General features: G+C 43.7%; 1 protein-coding gene across 2 annotated transcripts in view; it reads right to left on the bottom strand.

The window, feature by feature from the left end:
* Nucleotides 1-11,191: 11,191 nt before the first annotated feature.
* The window catches only part of GTF2H3 (general transcription factor IIH subunit 3), a 35,280-nt gene continuing 34,076 nt past the window's right edge, over nucleotides 11,192-12,395 (bottom strand). For both annotated transcript variants that reach the window (XM_030219868.1, XM_030219867.1), the window contains one exon: nucleotides 11,192-12,365. In XM_030219868.1, coding sequence (XP_030075728.1) covers nucleotides 12,296-12,365 — 70 coding nt within the window. In that variant the 3' untranslated portion in view covers nucleotides 11,192-12,295. The remainder of the gene's footprint in view (nucleotides 12,366-12,395) is intronic.

The raw sequence follows: 12,395 nt of genomic DNA, 5'->3' as shown, positions 1-12,395 counted from the left end.
ACAGTAAAGTTATCTATTACACAAATTATGCAATTAAATACAAATAATACTCATATTAAATATACATCACAATATAGCCTACTTCCATGAATATGGGGGCAGAACAATGGGCAATATTCAGTCATTTCCATAGATAGGTGAGTTGCTTCTCAGAGTGCTTACCTTTATCTGCATATTGTGGAGGTGGTCTCATGGGTGGAGTTAGGTCCAGGGAGGCAACAACATGCATAGTTTTTGATATTCATTGTTTTGTCTCGACTTGCAGGAAAAACTGGCATAGACCTCTGCAGGTACTTTAGCCTGCAGTGATATTAAAAGCAAAACCATGCAGGTTTGGTTTGATTTTTGGTGTAAACCTGATGGGAAAAAATGATGTGGTATCTGTATGAGTACAGGCATGTTTATCATAGCCTCCAGAGTAAATTTATTTTAGCAGGTGAGGGCAGAGAATGACCAACTGCATCCAATCTGCCCAGCTATTCCTGGCCACAGTGCCAAAGATATATGCCAACTGACCACTTAGAAGATCTTTCTCCTTTGCCAGAATGAGTTTTATAATTTTTCTTCTTTGTACTGTAACATATTGGGTAGATGAGCATAAAAACTCCCATGCTTAATTCATACTCAGCCCCCCTCATTTTACATGGCCAACCACAAATTTTGTAATGATCTAAATAGACACAATACTAGACCTCCTGACATGGCTTCAGGAAAGTCTGTGTTTCCAAAATAGAGAGGTGTGGTAGCCGTGTTAGTCCACTCTTAAAGGTTATCAATAGAAATCAAACAAAATAAAACATGGAAAAGAAAATAAGATGATACCTTTTTTATTGGACATAACTTAATACATTTCTTGATTAGCTTTTGAAGGTTGCCCTTCTTCCTCAGATCGGAAATAAGCAAATGAGGTAGCAGATAGTATATATGAGAGTAACATCAAAGCATTACTTTGACTGTCTGACAGAGTGGGAGGGTGGGGGTATGCATGGGGACATCAAAGCATTTCATTGATATTCTAACAGAATGGGTGTTGGTAATCTTGATTTTGCCGCACGTCCATTTTCGGCAAAAATTTAAAAAGGGCTTTCTTACAGGCGCACTGAAAAATGGATTGGTGCGTGCCCAAAACCCACGCCTACACTACCGCAAGTCATTTTTCAGCGCACCTTAGTAAAAGGACCCCTAGCTCTGCAATCCCAAAGCTGTGTACACCCTCTCGGTGCTGATGTCAGGAAAGTTCTAAGACTTCCAACAGAGTTTGTTATAGGTAACCTAAGACCATTGGGTCAGACCACATCTAGCCCAGTATCCTGTTTCCAACAGTAGCCAATCCAGGTCACAAGTATATGGCAGAAACCCAAACAGTAGCAACATTCCATGCTACCAATCCCAGGGACAAGCAGTGGCTTCCTCATGTTTGTCTCAATAGCAGACTATGGACTTTTCCTCCAGAAACTTGGCCAAACCTTTTATAAACCCAGATATGCTGCTATTACCACATCCTCCGGCAACAAGTTCCAGAGCTTAACTGTTCGTTGAGTGAAAAAATATTTCCTCCTATTTGTTTTAAAAGTATTGCCATGTAACTTCATTGAGTGCCCCCTAGTCTTTGTACTTTTTGAAAGATTTAAAAAAAAAAAATCAATTCACATCTTCACCACTCAGTATTTTGTAGACCTCAATCATATCTCCCCAAATCCATCTCTTTTCCAAGCTGAAGAGCCCTAACCTCTTTAGCCTTTCCTCATATAAGAGTAGGGTTACCATTCGTCCGGATTTCCCCAGACATGTCCTCTTTTTGAGGGCATGTCTGGGGCGTCCGGCGGATTTTGCCCGCGCCCACGTTTGTCTGGATTTCTGGACGTGGGCACGGGCAGGCGCGTGAGTGCGGTGGGCGTGGGCGGGCGATCGGCGCCGTGGGTCTGGTCTCCCGTCCCCTTCCTTACCATGTTCCCTGGTGGTCAAGTGACGTCTTCGGGGCAGGAAAGAGCCCCCTCTTTCCTGCCTGGAGCGCTGCCTCCCCTGTCCATCATCCTTCTCGGTCTGGCTGGGGATTCAAAATGGCCACCGAGAGTTGAACTCTTGCGAGGCCGCTTCAACTCTCGATGGCCATTTTGAATCCCCAGCCAGACCGAGGAGGATGCAGCAGGCAAGGGCAGGCAGCGCTCTGGGCAGGAAAGAGGGGGCTCTTTCCTGCCCCGAAGAGAAGACGCTACTAGACCACCAGGGCTAGATAGTAAGTGAGGGGTGGGGGATGTATGTGACGGGGGGCGGGGAATAGGGGGCGGTACGAGGACCCGAAGGGGGTGTGGTGGGGCGGGGCATGAGGCGGGGCGGGGTAGGGGCGTGACATGTGTCCTCTTTTTCAGAGGACACAAAATGGTAACCCTATATAAGAGGAGTTGCTACAGTGAAGTCTCGATAAAGAGTCCCCTGGCTAACTAGATCTTACAATAAAGATTACTTAACTCCCCAGACAATCAGAAAACTGCAGAACGCGAGAAAAATATGGACAAAAAAATTGTTTATAGCAAGATGTATGGGCTTTGCTGAGAACCAGAAATCTTCTCAGGCTGTACCGTGTTATGTGTTGTACAACTGATGGGGAAAGTATATAGGGGCCAAGTATGCATTCTGCTAGGTAACAAAAGTATGCCCTTATAAATCTCTTAGCTAGAGGAGCAAAAATATGCAGGTTTTATATGTGCTTCTGGCAATTAGGTAGGCCTCAGAAGCATGATTCTCACCCAAAAAATATGGCAAGAAGTTTCTGGACTGCATAAAATGGTAAACCCATTATCCAAATCATTGTTTTGTTTGATTAGTAAACCAAACTCACTACTGCAACATTCACAAGATTGTCATCTGGTGAAACGCTGATTTTGCTTTTCAGACTCTAAAGAAGCTGGAGTACCAGAAGCTGAGCAGGCTGAGACAACTGAATGAAGAGAAAAAGCAGTTTGCTCTTTTGATGAACAGAAGGTTGGCACCAAGGGCCAGCAGACTGTCACCTTTCGGGGCAGACAAAGGCTTTGGAAGATCCTTCTCCACTACCAGCTTTTCATGCCTCACTTCTAGTAAAAGCAGTGTCAGGAGTTTTGGCACAGAGCCGCTTCCGCAGCCCAATCCTGCAGCTACCTCACAGGCTTTTGCGAAACACCCCTCAGACTCCAAAGCTAAGCATTTAAAAGTAAGTCTGTGGAACATTTGCAACAGTTTTGTGAGAATATACAGGATTGAAAGCCACTGTACACTCATGGCTAGGAACACAGGGAGCAGTTTCACATCTACAAGAGGGTAGAATGTGCCATATAATATCGGGGAGATTTACTGGATGTGCTCAACTGAACAGTTTATACAAATTGAGCCTTTCAGCTTAGCTTACCAAAAATGGTAAAATGACCCTCCCCCACCCGTCCCATGACCTTAAGGAAAATAGGGTGCCTAGGGGGAAACAAAAAGGATGCTGATATTTGGTCTCTGATCCAAGATGTGCATCCAATTAAAGTGGCTGAGAAGCCAATTTGGAACTGAGCACACATTTTGCTAAGTGCTATTCTACAATAATGTACACTCAAACCCAACCCCAAAGGGGTTGTGGCCATGGGAGGTACATGGGTGGGTCAGGGCATTTCTAAAATGTGCACAGTGTTATAGAATACCAGGGATGTGTGTATAATTAATAATTTGAAGATTTAAGTTCCTTTTTATTTCTGCAATTGTTAAAGGATAATTTTCCTTTTTTTTCATTGTCATGCTGGCCAGCTTCCTATGGCCTTTTGGATTGTCTTAGCGCCCTACAGGGGGACTATAATCCTAATTTAATTTTCTTTCTTCCATTTATTGGATGTTATGTTTGTTCTTGTTCAAAGACTTGTCTTTGTAAGATACTATAAATGCAAATTAAAAAAGAAATGCCAGGGATGTGAATCCAAATTGGCGCACTTAGTTTTAGCAGGTGTAAGTCTTGGCACCCAAATATGGGCACCAAAATCAACACTCAGTGCTGTTTTATCTTTGACTTCCCTGTGATAACCTTGGGTCCTGACCTCCCCTAACCCACCGGATTGCTACACCACTTTCCCAAGCCTTGCAGTTCCCCCACCAGTTCAGGTCAAGGTTACAAAGTGATCCAGTCCAGGGGTTCTTATTTTATTCCAACCAACCAGTATTCCAACATATCCAGCAAACAAACTAAACAACAAATCCACAATTCCATCAAACAGAACTCAATGTTCAGAGTCTTTGAACCCTACACTGTTCCCAATAGGGTCGCCCAGTTCCACTTCCAATATTCCAAACAAACTTTTGTCAGCAGTCTGCCCCTGTCACTATTGAGGGTCTGACAGCTCACATCCCACTGCACAGCTTTGCTCTCAGTCTTGGGGCCTCCCACAGCTGCATTTTCAGTATCTTGAACTGTCCTCCAGCAAATGGCCCATTCCATCTCGCCACCTTATGGTGCAGGGCTGGAGGCTCCTGCTTCCAGGCAGTCTGTGACCTCCATGTCAGGAAGAGCTCTTCACCCTCCTAGGTCCTTTCCCTTTGTTCAATTCTGTCTGTTTTTCAGCTAAGCAGGTAATGGCCCCTCCCCCTTGGCTTCATTTGAGAGTTGCACAAGGACAGGAATCTAACCCATCCCTGCCCATCCCCTCAGGGCTGGTTTTAGGCAGGGGCGACAAGGTCACAAGGCCCTGCGCTCCTAGGGGCCCCTCATCTCTGGCATGTCTGTCCTGTCTCGGAACAACTCCTTGCTCCGTACCTTAATGTGTATCCACATTTCAGTAGAGAGCATCAGGCAGCAATTTTCATATCACCCCTCTCCTCAAGTCACTTCACTGGCTTCCGATCAGATACCGAATACAGTTCAAGCTTCACCTACAAATGCACTCGATCTGCAGCCCCTCCTTACCTCTCTACCCTCATCTCCCCTTAGGTCCCTACCCGTAACCTCCGCTCTCAAGACAAATACTTCCTTTCAGTACCCTTCTCCACCACTGCCAACTCTAGGCTTCGCCCTTTCTGCCTCGCCTCACCCCATGCTTGGAACAAACTCCCTGAGCCCATACGCCAGGCCCCCTTCCTACCCATCTTCAAATCATTGCTCAAAGCCCACCTCTTCAATGTCGCCTTCGGCACCTAATCACTACATCTCTTCTCAGGAAATCTCATCTACCCCAACTTGACATTTCATCCTTTAGATTGTAAGCTCTTCTGAACAGGGACCGTCCTTATTCGTTAATTTGTACAGCGCTGCGTAACCCTAGTAGCGCTCTAGAAATGTTAAGTAGTAGTAGCTGCTGAGCCCAGAGACTCCTCGCTGCTGTGTCCCGCTCCCTTTTGATGTTACTTCCTGTTTCCACAAGGGCAGGATGCAGCAGTGAGGAGGCTCTGGGCTCAGCAGCTGATGGGATATGAAAATCGCTGCCATTGTCTACCACTCTCTGCTGAAACATGCTGGATGCACATCAAGCTATGGGGTGAGGTGGGGTTCTGAGAGCTCTAAACTTCCTTTTAATCTCTGATAAATTATGGTTTATGGTGGCGGGCAGGCAGGGGCCCCATTGAACTGGTCTGCACAGGGCCCCGCAATTGCTAAGACCGGCCCTGTGTCCCCGTTGCAAGTAATCTCCATCCCAGCCCACCCAACCCTTGCTGTGCCACAGTCACCTTGACAAACCCCTCCCCCACCCCAAGAAAGCCAGCTTTTATAAGCAGTAAAAATACTAGTAAAAGTAAAATAAATCTTTTTCTTCTGTACTCTGCTAAGACAGCAAATGTAAAGATCAGCACAGGACCCAACGCAGTCCAAATTCCAAAACAAAAATCGTCAGAAACAACACAGTTTATACCTAATTGTTCAACCACGCTTAGGATTCACCTTTGGGTTTAAAAAGTTTCTTGAGGCCACCGCTGGAAGTCTCAGCAGCCATTTTAAAAAAGCAGAAACAGTGAAAGGTTCAGCGGCAGAGGGCAGGTAAAAGTGGGGATCTTTCCTGCCCTGAAGAATCCACTAGACCACCAGGGTACCTTGAGGTATGTGCCTGGAGGGCACCCTGCGGCTCGGGAGAGGGAAGGCACTTCCGCGGGGATCCTGCAGGAGCTGGGTACATCCCTGTGGGATCCCCGCAGATCTGGAGGGGAATCACGTATTGGGTTTTTTTACCCAAGGGAAATGGGCATCATCTCCAGGGCTCCCCCTGGTGGTCAAACAGGGTAACTTCGGCTGTAACCCAGAAGGAATAACCCTGTTCCTGTCTCTATAAGGTCATCTGAAACCGGCTCCCTAGAGGGGATCTTTGGGGGACTATTTCCTCACATATCCCCCTTCTTCCCTCCAATTTTATGGAAATGTCCCTCTTTCCCCTTACTAGTCCTACGAGCTAACACTTTTCCATTCAGTGTGCTCTGCCAGCCCTGGACAACTACAGCCAGGGAAAATTCCCTTCCAATCCAGGGGACACCGCTCCAGGTATTCTCTTTCTCCTGAGGTTCCAAATCTTCCCATGCATTCCTTATGTGCAAATCTAATGAGAAAAGGGCAATGGGGCACCGGGACCGTGCCCTCCCCATCATGGCCCATTATAGGATACCATTGAGCACTGATTTTTTTCTGCACCAATTTTTGAGCTCCATTTATTGAATCTAGCCCTTTATGTGGCTTTACAAAATAGACTTCTAAATCTATTTCCAGTAGCCTACAAATGCTGTTCAACAAATTTGCACCAACAGCTGCAAATTTATACATGTATGTGCTGGCACCAGTTAGTGCATATGCACATATTTTAAGTGACAGTTCCACCCCAGCTCTGCCTACATGTATGTCCTATTGGTCAGTAGTGCCTGATGAGGCATGTAAAAGGTGTTTTGCATGCAGAAGACCTTTGTAAAATTAACCCCCACCTCCCTCCCTTTGATGGCCTACTTGACAAGCTGGAAGTCTAACTTCACTAGTGAATGTGGAAGGGTGGAGGGAAATGCCTCAGTTCCAACTCTTCTTCCTCCCCCCCCCCCCCCAAAAAGAAAAGAGATTAAGTGGCAGTATGGAGAGAAAGAGAGAATGGGCCTCCTAAGATTCAATCTCGTTTGTTCACCTGTCTCAATCCAGTTCCAAGAGTGCATGCCTTTCTACCATGAACCGTCCAGCAAGGGTCAAGGATTAGACCAATACAGTGACCCCTTCTTCATCATCTCATCCCTAGCGATGAAGCCGGTGGAACAGGTTAAAGCCCGCTGATGAAGTAGTGTGGGAGACATTTACTCTACCCTTGCCATACAATTTCTGTTCTAGAATTAACATAAGACTTCAGTTTTCAGGACTGTCCACACAGCACCACTCAAACTCAGTACTCATTAAACACTCTGTTTCTTTCATTTTCAGGTGTCTCGTCCTTATTTCACAGCTTCTCTGCCAAAGAAGCGATGCGAGTACAATCAAGCCAGAAAGCTGACAAGAAGTGAAGGCTGCCTGCCGACTCTCTAGTTATAGCACATCACCAAAATCCTATAGCATGCCACAAATCCATCAGGTTCTAAGGATATTTTACAAGGATTTTCAAGCATATTTGCAAATACTGGTCAAACAATAGGAATGCTAAACCCCATCTCTAAAATTTGGAAAGACTTTGAGACCATGCTTTAAATTAACAGAGGGAGAGAATAGATAGGGTTGTTCACATAGGCCTCAATTTAATAAGAGAGCCCATTACTGAGGGCTACCCCGAATTTGCTTGTTGACAAAAGGCCATGCATAAAGCAGCTGAGCATAAAATAATTTGTTACTGTATAAAACATGTTCTTACCATACTGTGCCCGGCTCCTTAAAAGGTCACGGGCACCATGTCACAGGAATACTGGCTTTAGCAAAACCCAAGCAAGCTTTAAAAATCCTTCCTGTCATACAGTGGAAAGTTAACTGTTTATTTCATCTTGTGGCTTTTACACATTAAGCCTCTCGAATTGCTCTTCATAAAACACCAAACAAACATTTTCATGACTGTGTGAACCTGAAAATTTGACCAAATTAATAAATCGATTGGCTGTAGTATTTCAAGCCTTATGATTTCACTTACGTAGATTGTTCTTGTACTGCAACACTGTTTTATCATTCTGTTTTACACAGAAATGTGTTTTACATTTGTTTTAACACACATGTGAATAGGTTAACTACTAAACCATCATTTTCTAGGCACGTAACCAAATATAATAGCAAAATGAGAAACGCCTGTACTAGATGGCCAGTCTTAAAAACACATTCCTTAAAAGAAGATTAACTCTCCACATCCTAATATGATTCAGAAGGAAAACTTTGAATTCTGGACCAGTGCTTATCAATCATCCATACTCTTGTACCAGAAACTGAGAGCACACCTTCATAATGTTGAGTTCAAAATGATTTTGTTACATACCACCAAGATACCCGCATTACAGTCCCATTTCTGGCTATCACCAGGATGAAAAGATCTAACTTGTAAAGGTATTTATAATGCAACTGGCCCTGCAATAAAATGGATTGAAATTCAGTATTATGAAGGTGTGCTTGGTCATTTTTTCAAATCATATACACAGGACATATCCAGGGAAATCAAGAGCATGCTCCTGATGGTTTGTAATCACAATTCTATGACTTAAAATTACATACAATTAATTTCATTTGAGTTTATAAGACACATTTCTACATAAATTCCATTAACTGGAAAGAGCTGCATTTGGGGAATGATGAGGGAGAGGGGGAAGGGTCATAAGGGTACTGTACTAGGCTGTGCATTTGGTTTGCTATTCTCTAAACATGTTACAAAATATTACAGGCAAAAATTTCAACATGAATTAGAGATAATTAAAAGTCTTTAATTACTCACCCACCAGCATAGCATCAGATATCAGTTGTAAAGTTATAACAGACTTTCAAAATCTAACATCAGTACCTCTGGTAATTATAAGTAACTAGTAAAAAAGGCCCGTTTCTGACACAAATGAAACGGGCGCTAGCAAGGTTTTCCTCGGAGTGTGTATGTTTGAGAGAGTGTATGTGAGAGTGACTGTGTGTGAGAGTGTGTGTGAGAGAGTCTGAGTGCGAGTGTGTCTGTGAGAGTGTGTGTGAGAATGAGAGTGTGCAAGTGCGTATGTGAGACACAGTGTGAGAGTTCACACACTCTCTCGCACACACTGTATCTGTGTGAAACACTCTCATTCTCACACACACACTCACAGACACACTCGCACCCAGACTCACTCTCACATACACACTCGCACTTCCACTCTCTCTCACACAGTCACTCTCACATACACTCTCCAAAACATACACACTCTGAGGAAAACCTTGATAGCGCCCGTTTCATTTGTGTCAGAAACGGGCCTTTTTTACTAGTAATCTAATAATATCAGTGTCCGAATTCTAGGAGAAAGGGAATGTATGGAAGGATCCCAAATTGACAAAAAGTGCTTTTTGTGTTTAAAGGACAAGCCCACCTTCTGCTTCTCCATTAGCATAACATGATGGAAAAGACTATGCTAAGTCCAGAAAGAAGGGGAAATCAGAAACCGTCCAAACCTTTAAAATGTTCTTTTTACCCAGCAAGGCTGCTTTACAGATAAGCAGACGGTCATCCCCACTCTGCAACATAAAAGAACCCAATAATAATTTTTTTAATCAGTGGTTCTCACACCTGTCCTGGGGGACCAACAGCCAGTTGGGTTTTCAGAATATCCCTAAGGAATATGCATGAAAGAGGTTTGCATGCTTGTCACCTACGTTATATCCAAATCTCTCGCCTGCATATTCCTTAGGGATATCCTGAAATCCTGACTAGCTGGTGGTCCTCCAGGATAGATTTGAGAACCACTGACCTAAATGATAAATGGACTCCAAGATCTTCCCAACAGACTTTCTGTGGTCAGGGGGTTATAAAGTAAAATCCACTGCTTATTTCTAGGATAAGCAGCATAAAATGTACTGTTGTGGGATCTTGCCAACTCCAGGCTCCGCCCTTTCTGCCTCACCTCACCCCATGCTTGGAATAAACTCCCTGAGCCCATACGCCACGCCCCTCCCTGCCCATCTTCAAATCCTTGCTCAAAGCCCATCTCTTCAATGTCGCCTTTGGCACCTAACCACTACACCTCTATTCAGGAAATCTTGACTGCCCCAACTTGACATTTCGTCCTTTAGATTGTAAGCTCCTTCGAGCAGGGACTGTCCTTCTTTGTTAAACTGTACAGCGCTGCGTAACCCTAGTAGCGCTCTAGAAATGTTAAGTAGTAGTAGTACTTGTAACCTGGATTGGCCACTGTTGGAAACAAGATGCCGGGCTTGATGGACCTTCGGTCTGTCCCAGTATGGCAATATTTATGTACACGTGTTACAGCAATGAGATTTTTGGAGTTTGGAAAACACACAGCAGTGAGAAAATAATATCACAAACAGGTTAAAAAGCAAATAATTTATTTCCAACATTTTTTAAAATATAAAAAGGCTATAACATTCTTTTTCAAACAAAACCTTCCCTAGTTGTTATGGAGAAAGTCAGCAAAGCCATTTACAACTAATTGCACTGATAAACCAGCATTGAAAAGAATGTCAAAATACATTTTCTTCAGTTTTACAGTCAAGCAAATTAATTATAAGATTAGCACCTTCCCTCAAAAATGTGCTTTTATGGGGCATTTTGTGCTTGGGTTTTTTTCTTTTGTTTTGCAAAATGAACCTGCACTTTATCAACTTTATTAGGTAAACTTCTCGTAATACATATTTCCCTAATGCAATGGTTCTCAAACCAATCCTCAGGACACACCTAGCCAGTAAAGTTTTCAGGATACCCACAATGAATATGCATGAGACAGATTTGAAGTAGAGTATGCAAATTTATCTCATGCATATTCATAGTGGATATCCTGAAAACCTGACTGACTAGGTGTGTCCCGAGGACTGGGCTGCAAACCACTGCCCTAATTGGAGTCTCTGGTTTGTAAAATGACTGTGGTAGTATAGCAAATGTAAAGTCCTCGCAGTAGAATAAGAAGTGAAAATCCTCCAAAACTGCACCTGGCTATGGGGTCCTTTTACCAAACTGCGATAAAAAGGTCCCTGCGCTAGCGGCGGGGGGCTATATTTTCCACACGCAGCCCTTTTTATCACAGCGGGTAAAAAGACCAAAAAATGGCATGGCCATGCGGGGGAGGGGGGAACACAACGCCACCCACTGAGGTGGTGTTAAGTGCCCCTGTGCTAACCTGGTGGTAACCGGATAGCGTGTGGCGCTGCCCAATTACAAGTTAGTGGCACACTAGAAAAGTAGCTATTTTCCCTAGCACAGCAAATGGCACATACTGGGGCCGGAACTACTAGCGGTGCCCAAGTTGGACTGGCTGTAGTTTCAGATTAGCCCGTGGTAAGCCCGCATTGGGCTTACCGCAGCTCTGTAAAAGGGCCTCTATGAGAATTATCCAAAAAGCCCCCTTTAATGCAGCCATTTATTACCTAATTGTTACAAAGTTTGTACACTTATGATACTTATTGACAGTAACAGTGCAAACAAGGGTCTAAAAATAACCCAAATGAAACAAAGGCTGCTCAGATTTAACTACCAGACCCTTGTTTCTGAACTCCTTTAGGAGGTAAAGAAACTGACGTTCCATAAAATGGGGAAAGTTTGGGCATAGAATAAAGAAAAGCAAAGGACTGATTTTAGCTACCAATCTTTGTACATTCTCCATAGTCCTTAAGGATTCTGCCCACCAGACGGATTACATGAAATTAAAAATGGGCATTATGTTATTTCAATGAAGGGTTCCTTCCACTATATACCTGGTGCAAAATTCTTCAACTAAATTGGTTCACGGGTTTTTGGGTCCAATTTACATGGCACAGAGGAGGCCTTCACAACTTTTGTATCTGGTGTTTTGAACCTTCACCTTCAAGGGCCAGGTAGTGTCATTTCTGTGTATTGCCATCGAGGCGCTTTATAGCCGATTTCTCAACTTCTTCATTTTAAGGAAGTCCGACAACCATCTTTTCTTTTGTTTTTTTAACCAAGTGACAACCATAGAAGATTTGTTTGACTCCTGATGCAGGCTTTGATACCGAAACACGGCCGTGTTGGGTCGTTAGTTGATTACCAATAAAGGTTCTTGGATTTCCTCCATATTTGTCCTCACTCTTTTGTTTTTATTGTAAGACTTTTTCCAGCATGTAACGTGTACTGTTGAAACATCTGGTTCTTTTCCTGACAAATACAGTGCTCTGGAGAAACATCTGGTTCTTTCCTAAAAGTCCATTCATATGCACTCTCCAAGGGCATTACAAAGCTGGTCTTAGCTTCTTCTTCTTAGACTTCATAACAGGAGGCAATGAAATCTTAAAGGCAGTCCTAAAATAAAATATTAAATATGTATGTTAA

Source organism: Microcaecilia unicolor, chromosome 11, assembly GCF_901765095.1.
Source record: "Microcaecilia unicolor chromosome 11, aMicUni1.1, whole genome shotgun sequence".
NCBI classification, from domain to species: domain Eukaryota; kingdom Metazoa; phylum Chordata; class Amphibia; order Gymnophiona; family Siphonopidae; genus Microcaecilia; species Microcaecilia unicolor.
Note: the sequence above shows the minus strand (reverse complement) of the source record. Positions and strands in the feature narration are given on the sequence as shown.